At 44.0% G+C, this 15,783-nt stretch overlaps 1 protein-coding gene across 1 annotated transcript; it reads left to right on the top strand.

The window, feature by feature from the left end:
• The first annotated feature begins 2,063 nt into the window (after positions 1-2,063).
• Positions 2,064-14,376, top strand: LOC138357200 (hepatitis A virus cellular receptor 1-like). Its single transcript, XM_069313851.1, has 2 exons — positions 2,064-2,148; positions 13,907-14,376. Exons 1-2 carry the CDS (start codon positions 2,064-2,066, stop codon positions 14,374-14,376), a joined length of 555 nt encoding a protein of 184 aa, XP_069169952.1.
• Positions 14,377-15,783: the final 1,407 nt, after the last annotated feature.

Below are 15,783 nucleotides of genomic sequence, written 5' to 3'. Positions count from 1 at the left end.
TCTGACATAACTTCAAGAGGAAACTAGATTTATTCCTCCAAGGAGTGCCGGACCAACCGGGCTGTGGTGGGTATGTGGGCCTGCGGGCCGCTCCAAGCAACAGCCTGGTGGACCAACCGGGCTGTGGTGGGTATGTGGGCCTGCGGGCCGCTCCAAGCAACAGCCTGGTGGACCAAACTCTCACAAGTCAAGCCTGGCCTCGGGCCGGGCTTGGGGAGTAGAACTCCCAGAACCCCATCAACCAGGTATCAACCAGGTATCTATAGAGTTCATAGCTGCCGCTCGCTCGCTCAAACCCCAAATAATCAATGAATATCTTAAAGTTAAGCTACTTCAGGATATTCATTGGCGTTTGCCTTTCCACTGGACAATTTCAGCGTCGTGGAGAGGGGTGACTTGCTGCATGGGTAACAGCTTCTCCTCCATATCGACCTACCCTGTTTTTGCGTCTTGGAGAGGACACTTCTACCTGGCAACGCTAAGTTATGTTCTTCACGTCATACCGCATTACTGAGGGGTTTATAGATCATTCTAATGACTCCCAACATGGTACATTTTAATGTCTGTCTTTCTGTCTGTCTTCAAAGCTGAAGCCCACACAGAAAAATTTATGTGTAATAATTCTGTAGACCCGGCATCTTTGACTTCTACTATGTTGATTGACTGATTAAGATTAAGGCAATCCAGGAGGTGGCACGGGCATGAATAGCCCCGTAACCCACTATGTCTTGATCTACTCTCCCCTTTGTCACGACTGGTGGCAAGTCCTGATATCCTTCACACTCTTGACTGCACTAACTTAGACATTCACTCGGCTTCACGACTTGTTATCAAGTAGGTGAGGGCTTCCTGCTATCCTCAGATTAGCATCAATCATCTAATAGATTGATGCTGTGTTGATTGTCCAATCCACAATCTGATGCTCTTTATGCACGCAGACTTGGAGATTACGGAAACATTTTGGCAATGTCATAACTGGTTTGGCACTCATTAGGAGAGTGCCTTAAAGACTCATTCAATCATTCGACTCATCAGAAACTCACTCATTCATGCCTCATAAATTTTCTTAACCTTTCCTACAGCTTCTCTTTCTTACACTTCTTTTTCTTCTTGAATCATTTTTATTATTCTGTGTGTGTTTACTTCTATTTCTTCTCCTTCACTTGTCTGTGAACTTTGTCTTACCTTCTCCCTTCCACTTTCCTTCTTGTCATCTGTCTTTTCTTTCTCGTATATTCCTCCTTCTCATTTGCTTCCCTCCCGTTATTCCATTTTCCTTTATTTTCGTGGCTTTTAAATACCCACAAATAAATCGAATAATAAAACTCTAATGAGAAGCAATAATCTTTTTTCTCACGTGTTCTTTCTATTTATTATTTTATCTCGTCGTCCTCCTATTCCCTCTTATTCTTAATTTTTTTCCTCCTCTCCCATCTACTCTTTCTTCTGTTCTTCAGTCCCTCCCTCTTTCTATTCCTGTTCCGTTGTATACAAAACCAATAACACAGTAAAAATATATATAAACTAGAATATATATAACTGCAGAGAAAGAGTTAAATCAGAAGAAATGGGAGATATTCCGTATTTAAAACACTGAAAACCTTTTACCCGGAGAGAAAGTCGGAGTGAAAGCATATGTCAGAGAAAGCACTCTGACAGGTGCAGTAGATGGGTAGATGGGTAAATTCATGGGTAGATGAAAGACATCTACCCATGAATTTCTTTTTAGATATTAAAATTCCACATCACAACAGCGCCAGAATAAATATTTACTGTATATCAATCTCTGAATGACATGAATTCCGAAGATAAAGAGGTTTCGCAAGCTTTATTTAGTCATTAACGAATGCAGTTAATATCGAAAGATTTACAGGTCAGGTTGGAATGGACAAGAAAAGGACAAGGAACTATGTTGACCAGACCACACACTAGAAGTTGAAGGGACGACGACGTTTCGGTCCGTCCTGGACCATTCTCAAGTCGATAGACAAGGAACTATGTGATGCCCTACAGTGGATGCCTCGACACACGAGACAGCAAGAAAGACCACCAACTATTTCTGGATGACGTGGAATCAGGAAATTTGTAGTCGATGCAGTGGAGGTGGAGAGTCCAGAGACCCGGGTACGGGGGAGGGAAACTTAGAGAGTAAGATATTTAATGATCTGATTAATGAATTCTTAGCAACCGTCTGTAGGATGCTAACTTCAGGACAGATGTTTTCGTCAGTTGAGAATCATTGGAATAGGACAGTTGGGGATCGAACTCAGTGTTCTGGGATAATCCCAGATGCATTCCATACCCCCAGGACCACGACATGGTAAAGGTTATATAACCTATAACTCTATATAACTCTATATAACTCTATTCAGACTCTATGGTCTGAACTGGTGGAACTCCAGTCTGCAGGCTGGTCGTGTGTATAAATGGGTCAGTAGTCACTGTGGTCGTATGTACGACTGGGTCAGTAGTCACTGTGGTCGTATGTACGACCGAGTCAGTAGTCACTGTGGTCGTATGTACGACTGGGTCAGTAGTCACTGTGGTCGTATGTACGACTGGGTCAGTAGTCACTGTGGTCGTATGTACGACTGAGTCAGTAGTCACTGTGGTCGTATGTACGACTGGGTCAGTTGTCACTGTGGTCGTATGTACGACTGAGTCAGTAGTCACTGTAGTCGTATGTACGACTGGGTCAGTAGTCACTGTGGTCGTATGTGCGACTGGGTCAGTTGTCACTGTGGTCGTATGTACGACTGGGTCAGTAGTCACTGTGGTCGTATGTACGACTGGGTCAGTAGTCACTGTGGTCGTATGTACGACTGAGTCAGTAGTCACTGTGGTCGTATGTACGACTGAGTCAGTAGTCACTGTGGTCGTATGTACGACCGAGTCAGTAGTCACTGTGGTCGTATGTACGACCGAGTCAGTAGTCACTGTGGTCGTATGTACGACCGAGTCAGTAGTCACTGTGGTCGTATGTACGACCGAGTCAGTAGTCACTGTGGTCGTATGTACGACTGAGTCAGTAGTCACTGTGGTCGTATGTACGACCGAGTCAGTAGTCACTGTGGTCGTATGTACGACCGAGTCAGTAGTCACTGTGGTCGTATGTACGACTGAGTCAGTAGTCACTGTGGTCGTATGTACGACTGAGTCAGTAGTCACTGTGGTCGTATGTACGACCGAGTCAGTAGTCACTGTGGTCGTATGTACGACCGAGTCAGTAGTCACTGTGGTCGTATGTACGACCGAGTCAGTAGTCACTGTGGTCGTATGTACGACCGAGTCAGTAGTCACTGTGGTCGTATGTACGACCGAGTCAGTAGTCACTGTGGTCGTATGTACGACCGAGTCAGTAGTCACTGTGGTCGTATGTACGACTGAGTCAGTAGTCGTAGTACAATAATTACAGAGAGGACAGTTATTTTACTCTCTGTTAAAATGGGTATATTAATGCAATAATTTAATAAGGAAATTTACATCACTTCTATAAATATTAGGTTAATTTATTTACTTTTTTTATATGTCAAAGGAACAACGACCGCCCAATCGTTTTTGTTACAATAACAACGGATTAACTCTTAAAAATATTTTGCGTTTCGCTTTTGGCCGTTCACGAAATCTTAAATCTTGTGAATGGTAAAATATAAGTTGGCGAGGAGTTTTTGGCGAGTTGGCGAGGAGTTTTTGGCGAGTTGGCGAGGAGTTTTTGGCGAGTTGGCGAGGAGTTGTTAAGTTATTGGTGAGTTGTTGAAGAGAGGGAGAGGGCGCCTGGCCTGGAGAAGAATTTCTCCACCACTATTTCCTCCCCCCTCCCCCATTCTCCAACACTAGCGTTCTCATTCACCAACACACACATAAGCAAGCAAAACACACACACACACACACACACACACACACACACACACACACACACACACACACACACACACACACACACACACACAGGCTGTGGGAACAAACTCTATTCATTATTTTAAAAGATATGATAGGGAAACAGGACAGGAGTCATTGCTTTAAACAAACGGCCAAATGGCGGCTAAAAAGGCGGGGTCTATGAGTTAATGTTCGACCTTGCAGCCACAAATAAGTGAGGACAAATAGGTGATTACAAACACACACACACACACACACACACACACACACACACACACACAGTGAGAGGACATAATTGAAAACTTAGAAACAGATGAGTCAAGGATGTCAGAAAATAATTTCAGTCTCAGAGTCGTAAATAACTGGAACTGACGAGAGGAGGAAGTTGTCAAAGACAGTTCGATACACAGATTTTAAATATATATATATATGAAAAGCTGGGGAAAAGTCACCGCATTGAACTACTGATGATTGAAAAGGTCAGTGTTCGATACTGCAACCACCAGTAACTGGGTACAACTAGGTGAGTACCCACACATACACACACATATATATTTACACATACATACGATTAAAATTTCTGGGGAACTTTGTTATTGATTTTTTCTTAGGAACTTTTATCAACTTTTCCCACCCCATCGTCAGTATTCTCTGGTCAATATGTTCACTGTTCTTCATGTGTGTGTCTGTAAGCTAAGTCACAGGTGAACAGGAATTTGTTCACAATTGTTATCAATTTGGGAAATTAATGTTAGCATTCTGCAGATGTTATAGAGATATTTTGTTGATATTGACAAGTTTTATGAATAAAAAATTATCAATAATGACCTCATACCCAGATTAAGTAGTCTTAAGTAGTCTAAGAATGAGAGGAAGACAGATTTTTGAACCAGAAAAGGAGAAAGACCTAGGAAGGAAGGAACTATCTGGGGAAAGCGCCAAGTCATTACGACTATATAGCACTGGGAAGAGGTCAGGATAAGGATTTGGGATGGGACGGAGGGAAGAAATGGTGCCCAACCACTTGGACGATCGGGGGATTGAACACAGACCTGCATGAAGCAAGACCGTCGCTCTACCGTCCAGCCCAAGTGGGTGGGATGAAAGACCTAGGAGTGGACATGACCCCAAATTTAATGCCGGAAGCCCACATTATCAGAATAACAACGGCTGTATTTGGCATCCTGGCCAACATCCGGGTATCCTTCAGAAACTTGGACAAGGGAGCCGGTCGGCCGAGCGGACAGCACGCTGGACTTGTGATCCTGTGGTCCCGGGTTCGATCCCGGGCGCCGGCGAGAAACAATGGGCAGAGTTTCTTTCACCCTATGGCCCTGTTACCTAGCAGTAAAATAGGTACCTGGGTGTTAGTCAGCTGTCATGGGCTGCTTCCTGGGGGTGGAGGCCTGGTCGAGGACCGGGCCGCGGGGACACTAAAGCCCCGAAATCATCTCAAGATAACCTCAAGAAGAAGGAGAAGCTGGCTTTCCAGGCCCTATATACAACGAAGGTGAGAACCACTCTGGAACATCTGGAATTCCGGCTGGGGTCAGAAATGGTTGGGCACGTTTCCAATCACCTTGTGCCCCTTGTTTACCTCGAAGTAAATAGGTACTCAAGAGTTACCCAGCTTTTTCTGGGGTTGTATGATGTGGCGGGTCAGTAGTTCCCTGTTGTGGTGGCGGGGGGGGGGGGGAGAAGGGGGACGTTGTTATAACGGGGATGTATATATTTATATATATAATGGCTGCCTGTCCCCCTGCACACTGAATTATTAAATTACGTGAATCTGCTCATATTCGTTAGCTAGAGTGGAAACCTAAGACACATCAGGAGTTTCCTCTTTGGATCGCAACACAAAGGCGTTGAAGCAGAGTGCTTTCAAGCGCCCCTGTTCCTCTCCAAGGCCTGGGTACAGATATCACGTATGCCCCGGACGCTCCCGGCCACCATCAACACGATAACTGTGATGGAAGGTTATCTTAACCTGAATACGTCCACCACCTACACACACACACACACACACACACACACACACACACACACACACACACAAACACACACACACACACACACACACACACACACACACACACACACACACACACACACACACACACACACACAAGCCAAGGGTTAAGTTATTTCATCAATTTCCTGGCTACTGGTCCGTGTTGGGGTCAACAAACTATATTTTAGCTCAAATGGTGTTCGTGTCACATAATGTTTACTCCCCCCTATAGCCCGCCAAGCATTTAAACCTCAGTCTGTCTGTCTGACTGACGACAGCATAGAATTCAAGGACCATGAGAGAGAGAGAGAGAGAGAGAGAGAGAGAGAGAGAGAGAGAGAGAGAGAGAGAGAGAGAGAGAGAGAGAGAGAGAGAGAGAGAGAGAGAAAGTTGCTTGCAATTCGACACCTTCTGGAGGCCTTCGTCAATATTTGGACAATATGAAGACCTAAGTGCACACGCACCACCACACACTGGAATTGTAACATTCTGTAATTCACGAGAAAGAAGAACCCAGGGGGAGAGTGTTCAGGAGGGGGGGAGGTGTTCCTCTCAAACATTCACATAATATATGTGAATGTTTGAGAGGAACATTCACATATATTCTCTCTCTCTCTCTCTTCACGGGAGAGAGAGAGAAAGAGAGAGAGAGAGAGACAGACAGACAGACAGACAGACAGACAGACAGACAGACAGACAGACAGACAGACAGACAGACAGACAGACAGACAGACAGTGGCTCCGACAAGATGGTTTCCGGCCTGGCACACTTCGATAAGTCAGACAATATCTACATGAAATATCATGTAGATAGCAGAGATAGAACACCTGCTATTGCCTCTGTTACTTGTGCTACTGCTCCTGCTATCCTGCCGCTGTAGCAGGATGCTCCAGCTGCTACTGTTGCCCCTACCGCAGCTGCTGACAGTGATGCTGCCTCTCATCTTACCGAAGATTGAAATATTGGGTAGCGAGATGCTCAGGAATATCCAGACATCCTGTGATGCCTCCACAGCAGTGCTGGGATGCTGTTGAATATAAATGCTGCACCTGATGGGTATGTGAGGCGTGAGATGTTGTGGAATAAGACTGACTGAAGCGTTTGATGGAAGGAGATGTAGCCAGGCAGGGTGTCTACAGGGAGAGGAGGTATGTAACACCTTTGGGGAAGGTGTAAAGAGGAATAGAGAACAAGATTGTTCAAAGGGAGAGTTCAGAGGAAGGTTATAGCCAGGGAGATAGGCTTGAGGGAGAGTAGTATATGTAGGAGATGAGGATTGGTTGGCGTGATGAGAGGGTTAGATTTGCAGGAAAAGTTAACAGATTTGCAATTGAGAAGTTATTTGAGGGAGAGGACCTTGTTGAAGGAGGAAGAATGTGAAAGTGGACAAATTTAAAGGAGGTTATCTTGAGGTTATCTTGAGATGATTTCGGGGCTTTAGTGTCCCCGCGGCCCGGTCCTCGACCAGGCCTCCACCCCCAGGAAGCAGCCCGTGACGGCTGACTAACACCCAGGTACCTATTTTACTGCTAGGTAACAGGGGCATTCAGGGTGAAAGAAACTTTGCCCATTTGTTTCTGCCTCGTGCGGGAATCGAACCCGCGCCACAGAATTACGAGCCCTGCGCGCTATCCACCAGGCTACGAGGCCCCCTAAAGTAGGAGGAACTACTTGAGTTTAGTAGTAAGAAACTACGAAAGTAGTTTCCATAGGAATAAGGAACATTAAACCAGAGAGTTGTTATCCAACTCCCGTTCTAGGCAGAAAAAAATCAGTAGAGTTTCTTTCACTGATGCCTCTGTTCACCTGGCAATAAATATGTATAAATATGTAATTGGAATTAAACAGAATCAGAGGGCAGCATTCTATGTGTATGTCCCCAACCACTTGGACTGGACGGTAGAACTACGGTCTTGCTTCATACAGGTCGGCGTTCAATCCCCGACCGTTCAAGTGGTTGGGCACCATTCCTTCCCTCCGTCCCATCCCAAATCCTAATCCTGACCCCTTCCCAGTGCTATATAGTCGTAATGGCTTCTAATGTTTTTTCGGCACCTTTGTTTCCTTAGCTTGAATTAGTGTCCTCTTGTTCGTTGCTGGTTTCAGGAATTCCTCTTTGTCAATTTGATCTATTCCTGTTAGTATTTTGTATGTGGTGATCATGTTACCTCTTTTTCTTCTATCTTCTTGTTTCGGCCTGTTTAACGCCTCTAGTCTCTCATCATAACTTTTGTTTTTCAGTTCCGTAAAGTTTCAGTTTCAGTTTGTAGCATGCCGCTTCACCTTTTCCAGTTTCTTACGTATGGTGCCTTGATAAATTCTTGAGATTTGGGCACCATACAAGTGCTGCATATTACAATTTTGGCCTCACAAAAGTCATGAACAGTTTCTTTAGTATTTCACCCATATAATTACAAGCAAGTCTGAAATTGGAAAGCGACGCATCCGCTCCTCTCACAATATTCTTTACGTGTTCCTCTGGCGACAGTTTACTATCCAAAATCACCCTCATGTCTCGTTCTTGATTTGAATTTTGTATGTTGACCAATCCACACACAAGAAAATGGAGGGACGACGACGTTTCGGTCCGTCCTGGACCATTCTCAAGTCAATTCAACTTAAATCTGAGTCGACTCAAGACTGAATCGACTTGAGAATGGTCCAGGACGGACCGAAACGTCGTCGTCCCTTCATTTTCTTGTGTGTGGATTGGTCAACATACTTCAGCCACGTTATTGTGACTCATCGCCTGCACCTAGAATTCTGTAATTCCTTTCCACTGTGTGTGTGCGTTTGATACATATGTAGTAGATACGATAGAGAATAATATGTCGGGAGTCGGTACATTAAAAAGCCGACGGTTGGAAAGGCGGGGTCCAACAGTCCGATCCTGCAGGCACAAAGAGTAAATATAATAAATACACACATAGACACACACACACACACACAATCCGGTTTAAGGTGCAGAGAACCAGGAGCTGAAACTCATCACACGCAAACACAGGTAAGCGAACCAATGATCACACACACACACACACACACACACACACACACACACACACACACACACACACACACACACACACACACGTACGTTCATTTAGAGTGAGAGAGCAGCTTCAGCAACAGGGCCGGCGATGAAGGCCTGACAATACTCTGTTATAGGATTTCAATATTACGAGTCGTGTTCCGACAGTACCCGCCCCCCATCCCCCATCACCCGGCACACAGCTACTCTAAACCGATAGTGTGTGTGTGTGTGTGTGTGTGTGTGTGTGTGTGTGTGTGTGTGTGTGTGTGTGTGTGTGTGTGTGTGTGTGTGTGCGCGCGCTAGCCTATTTCAACTCACCCAGTTGAGATTGCAGGGTTGAGCATCTACTCTTCCATTATGATGCCTTTCGAGCATGGCAGTGAATCCATTTCACTCGTTTTCAGTATCTACATTTAAAGATGTGTATGGAGGTGGGTTCCACAACTTCTTCATCCAGTTAATCCCACTTATTAACGACTCTGAGATTGAAAAAGTCCTTTCTGACAACCCTGTGACTCATCTGTGTTTCCAGTTTCCAATAATATCCTATCATTCTACTGTTAATTTGAACATTGTTTATATATGTATTTTGTGTTCTTAGTATCTTGTACGACGCTATCATGTCACATACTGCCCTCGTTATTTTGCTGACGTGTCCCTGTGGTGGCAGTTCTCCAGTTATGCCTTCTCTTTATCCTGTACTGTATGTGAGGTCTTCTTTCTCCCATATTTTATTTTCTTCTTTCCTATTCTCATAACATTGCATTTCTCAAGGTTAAAGTCTAGTAACCATTTCCCAGTCCATTTCTGGAGATTGCCTAGATCATCAAGTGATATATTCCAGTCTTTTTCAGTTGTAATTCGCCTCTATAAGCGTAGTATCTTCAGCAAACAGAGATAAGAATGAGGTTGTTAGATCCTTTACACACACACACACACACATATATATATATATATATATATATATATATATATATATATATATATATATATATATATATATATATATATATATATATATATTATGAATGATGGACTAATTACACCACCTCGTCTAGGATTATTACATTACTATGCCATTAATTTCCATATGTGATGGAATATAATTTGTCATTTGCTATCAAATAGTAGTTGGGAAGCTGTGTTTATGTTGGACGATGGCTTTACTGTTTACGACTTTTGGGGATGATGCACTTGCGAGTGTTGAGTGTTTGTTTGTCCCTGATTGAATGATGGAGTAGCGATAATCTCTCGCTACAGATTATCAAAATCTGTAGCGACAGAAAGAGCTGTCCTTTTTCTGTCGGCTTCTTGTCGCCGTTTTTGGTGTCGGTTTTTTTAGCATCTGTCAGTCATTTTTCGGATTTCATATCTTTATTAATCTCTGTCAGTCAATTTTCGTCTCTGATAGTCTCTGTGTTAATTTTGTGTTTTTTTAACATATTAATCGTGTTTTAATGCATTGATTTTGTTTTTTTCATATTTCCCTATTACTCAATATATTTTGAGTATTTCTAGTCTATAAATAATCCTGGAATATGCTGTGGATTTCTGAGAGAGGGAATTATCAAGTAAAAGTGCCAAGCCATTACGACTATATAGTACTAGGAATGGGTCAGGATAAGGATTAGGGATGGGACGGGGGGGGGGAAAGAAATGGTGCCCAAGCACTTGGACGATCGGGGGATTGAACGCCGACCTGCATGAAGCGAGACCGTCGTTCTATCAACGGATTGCTAAACAGTTAACAATTTTTATCCACCCATCTCTGTCAAGGGGCTCCAACCCTGTTATATTATGACTTGAAGAAATGCGAGGAAAAGGCAAGAGATGTCAGACGCAGCAAGGTTGGGCAAATTGCATATTTTCGGACTGTCAGAAAGTCTTTGACACTGTGCCTCGTATGAGACACAGACTGAGGAAGTGAACGAAAGTGACAAGAACATTTAATTTGCTTAGAGAGTACTTAATTACCACTTGGCGCAGTGGTAACACTTTCGCCCCACGCTTCTTGAGCGATTTGACCTTGGTTCGTTTCCTGGTAGAAGAGGATTGACTAGGCTCCAGTCTTTAAATTTACGCCTCTGTTCACCCAGAAGTGATTGGGTACCTGGTTGTTAAACGATTGGCGGATCGTGTTCCAGGGGAAACTAGTGGGTAAGGCTTACCATCTTGAGGTTATCTTGAGATGATTTCGGGGCTTTAGTGTCCCCGCGGCCCGGTCCTCGACCAGGCCTCCACCCCCAGGAAGCAGCCCGTGACAGCTGACTATCACCCAGGTACCTATTTTACTGCTAGGTAACAGGGGCATAGGGTGAAAGAAACTCTGCCCATGGTTTCTCGCCGGCGCCTGGGATCGAACCCGGGACCACAGGATCACAAGTCCAGTGTGCTGTCCGCTCGGCCGACCATGAGCTAAGGGACGGAGAGCTCTCAACCTGATAACAGGAAGCAGCAGTCGTCTGTTCCTGTACCCACTTGTATAAAAAAAATACATTCATAGTCAGGCAAGATGTATCAGAATACAGAACCATTATAAAATTAATACAATATTATACAAGATTTATGTGACCAATCTTCAGAAGTCGTTTATCATTTGTGTTTGTTGAAACAAGATTCACGAAGACGGATTTAGAAGGAATTTAGAAGGATTTAGAAGAATTTAGAGATGGATAATGAAGTCCAAAGATTCACTAGGAGATAACATCACACCGAACCTGCACCCTGAAGCAGATAACAGCAGTTAACAATTATAGTCAGCAGCAGATAACAACAGTTACCAGTTAACTTCCAGAAAAGACTGTTTTAAAATGCTTATGAAGAAATCTAAAGTAAATTGTGAAAGTACAGGTTGGCTATTGGAACATCCCTAAGCCAGGTAATCAGTAACAGCGAAACAAGGTAGTTCAGAGTACAATGATCACCTGCATTGTGCAATAAAGATCAATATTATGAACTATCGTATTGCTGACATGAACGACCTGAAGAAGGAAATTGACCCGTTTATAAACCGGTCTTCGGAGAGTCTGAAGCCGATAAGAAGATCGAAGATTGGAAGATCTGGAGGAGGAGGAGATAAACAAAGGGATGTAGAGGAAATAAAGAGAAATAAGTGCATAAATTCCTACGAAAATATATTGAAGCAACAGGAATAGGAGCAGGGAGACTCAGGGTGACTCAGGGTGACTCAGGGTGACTCAGGGTGACTCAGGGTGACTCATGGTGACTCAGGGAGACTCAGGGTGACTCAGGGTGACTCAGAGTGACTCAGAGTGACTCAGGGTGACTCAGGGTGACTCAGGGTGACTCAGGGAGACTCAGGGTGACTCAGGGTGACTCAGAGTGACTCAGAGTGACTCAGGGTGACTCAGGGTGACTCAGGGTGACTCAGGGATACTCAGGGTGACTCAGGGAGACTCAGGGTGACTCAGGGTGACTTAGGGTGACTCAGAGTGACTCAGGGTGACTCAGGGAGACTCAGGGTGACTCAGGGTGACTCAGGGTGACTCAGGGTGACTCAGGGAGACTCAGGGAGACTCAGGGTGACTTAGGGTGACTCAGAGTGACTCAGGGAGACTCAGGGAGACTCAGGGTGACTCAGGATGACTCCAGAAGCAATATAATATGAAGGATATTTAACTTCTGCTCTGGAAAAGAATAGAGAGAAAGAGAGAGAACACGAAGTTGACATAACTCAAAGCTGACACGGAAAGTTCACATTAGCAGAATATCGCCTGCATAGTACGACTAAAAATGACCGGAGAGCTGCTAGAAGCCTAGGAAATGGAATTATCAGGGGAAAGCGCCAATCCATTACGACTATATGGCACTTAGAAGGGATCAGGATAAGGATTTGGGATGGGACGGTGGGCAAGGATAAAGGATCTTTCAGAATTTAATCTCCAGCATATACGAGACTCAATTCTTAAGTGGAAACTTCATATGAAGAATAGAGAATGATCATTAGTGAAATGAAGAACTTAAATTTGTCTCAGAGGAGAAAATTAAGTGCATGGGGGAGACATGATAATGACGTAGTAAATTGTTCGTTGTTCCACCACCCTTTCCTTACATAACAGCCCCCTCCCCCTTCACTACACCCCCATGATTTCCCCATACCCCCTCTCCCTTCACTACACCCCCATGATTTCCCCATACCCCCTCCCCCTTCACTACACCCCCATGATTTCCCCATACCCCCCTCCCCTCCTCCACCACCCCTCCAGCAAAAGTTTGAAAAATGTTAAATGAATTTAATCAAAATTGCTTCATTAAACGATAATATTAGTGACATTTACCTGAAGAGAATGACTCTCCATGTGTGTAAATTGAGGATTTAATTGTAATTCTGAATTGTGTAAATGATTTAGTGTATAATAGGTATAATTTTTCGGGAATTTATGGTCCTAGGGTATGATAAAACAAATTTGTTGCGAATATATTATTTTGAGTCTATAAATGAATCGTTTGTCATAGTCAGTGTGGTATAATCTGCCATATTGTTATTAGATCAGTGATGAACTTTGACCTCATTATGTACTTACTTTCTACATACAATTATTCCTGATTTATTAAGGTCATGCTTCCCCCCTTTCTCTCCATCACACTATATCACTCTCTCTCTTTTTCTCTAAAACATATTCACTCAAATACATACATTATTAGTTATTAAAACATTCACATGAACAACTTATCTTGAATACAGACACTTCAGTGCCATTGTATAGATTTAAATAACACTTATGCCATTTAAAAGGCTCTGAACACTTGTATTGCTTCTGAATGCACTTGGGAGGATTTGTTTAGGGTCTATGATTATCCCTGAATTAAAAATTGCACTTAAGTCAAACGAGATGCTCTTCAGTGGGTCTGATAAACCTAGGTTAGTGTTTGTATGTGGGTTTAGTGCTGTTAATGTTCTAAGTACACTGATCCTGCCTATTGGACATTGAACTTGCTCGTTGGACACTGACTCTGTCATCAGACACTCTGCCATACTACACCCTGCCACCATCAGACATCCTGCCATCACACACCCTGCCATCAGACACCCTGCCATCAGACACCCTGCCACCATCAGACACCCTGCCATCAGACACCCTGCCATCAGACACCCTGCCATCAGACACCCTGCCACCATCACACACCCTGCCACCATCAGACACCCTGCCATTACACACCCTGCCACCATCACACACCCTGCCATCACACACCCTGCCATCAGACACCCTGCCACCATCAGACACCCTGCCGTCAGACACCCTGCCATCAGACACCCTGCCATCAGACACCCTGCCACCATCACACACCCTGCCATCACACACCCTTCCACCATCAGACACCCTGCCACCATCACACACCCTGCCACCATCAGACACCCTGCCATTACACACCCTGCCACCATCACACACCCTGCCATCACACACTGCGGAAAACACGGATGATCACGACTGATGCGGACCTCACATGCAACAAATCACATTTACCCCAAAATATACACATTTTTACACAAATTGAAGATGGGGAGAAGTATTAATATTTCTTGCTTATAAACGCAACTTATCTCCAATATGGTGGTGAGTATATTTTGAGATTATGGAAAACTGAGCCTTTTATTTGCCACTTGAATGAAAGGGAACCAGATGAGAAAGGCTTCTGAAACTAGATATTAGAAACCGGTTTTCTATCCTCTCTTTCTTCTTGCTCCTATCTTCACTCTTTTATCTTCCTCTCCATCCCCCTCTCACCCTAATAACACATTATTCCCTCTTCTGCTCAGCCACCACCCCCCCCCCTGGAATCACGTGACCTAATAATGACCCTAAATTGCGATAAATGTCAGGAATAAGATGTTTTCATGACCTTGACCTTCCTTCTCACCCCCAATCTCCCCTCTCACTCCCCCTCTCTCTTCCCCCTCCCCTCTCACTCCCCCTCTCTCTTCCCCCTCCCCTCTCACTCCCCTCTCTCTTCCCCCTCCTCCTTACTGCCTCCTCATCTTCCCTCTATATTTTTCCTCGCGATAAAATCTATATTTAGATGGAATAGATATGAAGGTTTATATGTGTGTGTGTGTGTGTGTGTGTGTGTGTGTGTGTGTGTGTGTGTGTGTGTGTGTGTGTGTGTGTGTGTGTGTTCGCTCACCTAGTTGTGCTTGCGGGGGTTGAGCTTTGGTTCTTTGGTCCCGCCTCTCAACTGTCAATCATCTGGTGTAAATCCTGAATATGAGTGTATGTAAATAATGTAAAATTTACTACTCATGTAAAAATAGGTAAAATTTTGGGACTCTTAGTCGGAGAATGGTGACTAGAACTTTACATGAGAGGGTATAAACTGTGCTTAGTGATGGGTTGTAATAGTGAAGAAATGTGTGATGGTTATCTGGGGTCAGTGAGAGTTGAACAAAAAAGTGTTTTGTGACAATGGGGACAACTTATGTGATTGTGAGTTTGTATATGGGGGTAAGAGTTTAGGAATTGTCTCATGGATGGGGAATGGTGAGGGATTGTGTGGCGGAGGTGATGGTAGGTGAGGAGATGGTTAAAGATATCTTGGTGATGAGGTAAGAATGGAGTAGTATGGGTGGTAATTGTATGGCTAGGGCAGTTTCTCATGTATATATGGAAATAGATGAGAAACAGAAGTTTGACTTGGGTGATGTCGAAGAACAAGGATTATTATGAGTGATGGGGAGAATGGATGGTGAGAATTAGCAGGAAATAGAATGGGGAGAGATGGTAGTGATGGTGAGCATGTAATGGGATTGGATAGTGATAAAGATTCACAAGCAACAGTCGTTCAGGTAGGCAGACAAACACACACACAGAAAAACAAACAACCAATCACGTAAGCAAACAAAAC

The sequence above is a fragment of the Procambarus clarkii genome, chromosome 76 (genome assembly GCF_040958095.1).
Source record: "Procambarus clarkii isolate CNS0578487 chromosome 76, FALCON_Pclarkii_2.0, whole genome shotgun sequence".
In the NCBI taxonomy this organism is placed as follows: domain Eukaryota; kingdom Metazoa; phylum Arthropoda; class Malacostraca; order Decapoda; family Cambaridae; genus Procambarus; species Procambarus clarkii.
Note: the sequence above shows the minus strand (reverse complement) of the source record. Positions and strands in the feature narration are given on the sequence as shown.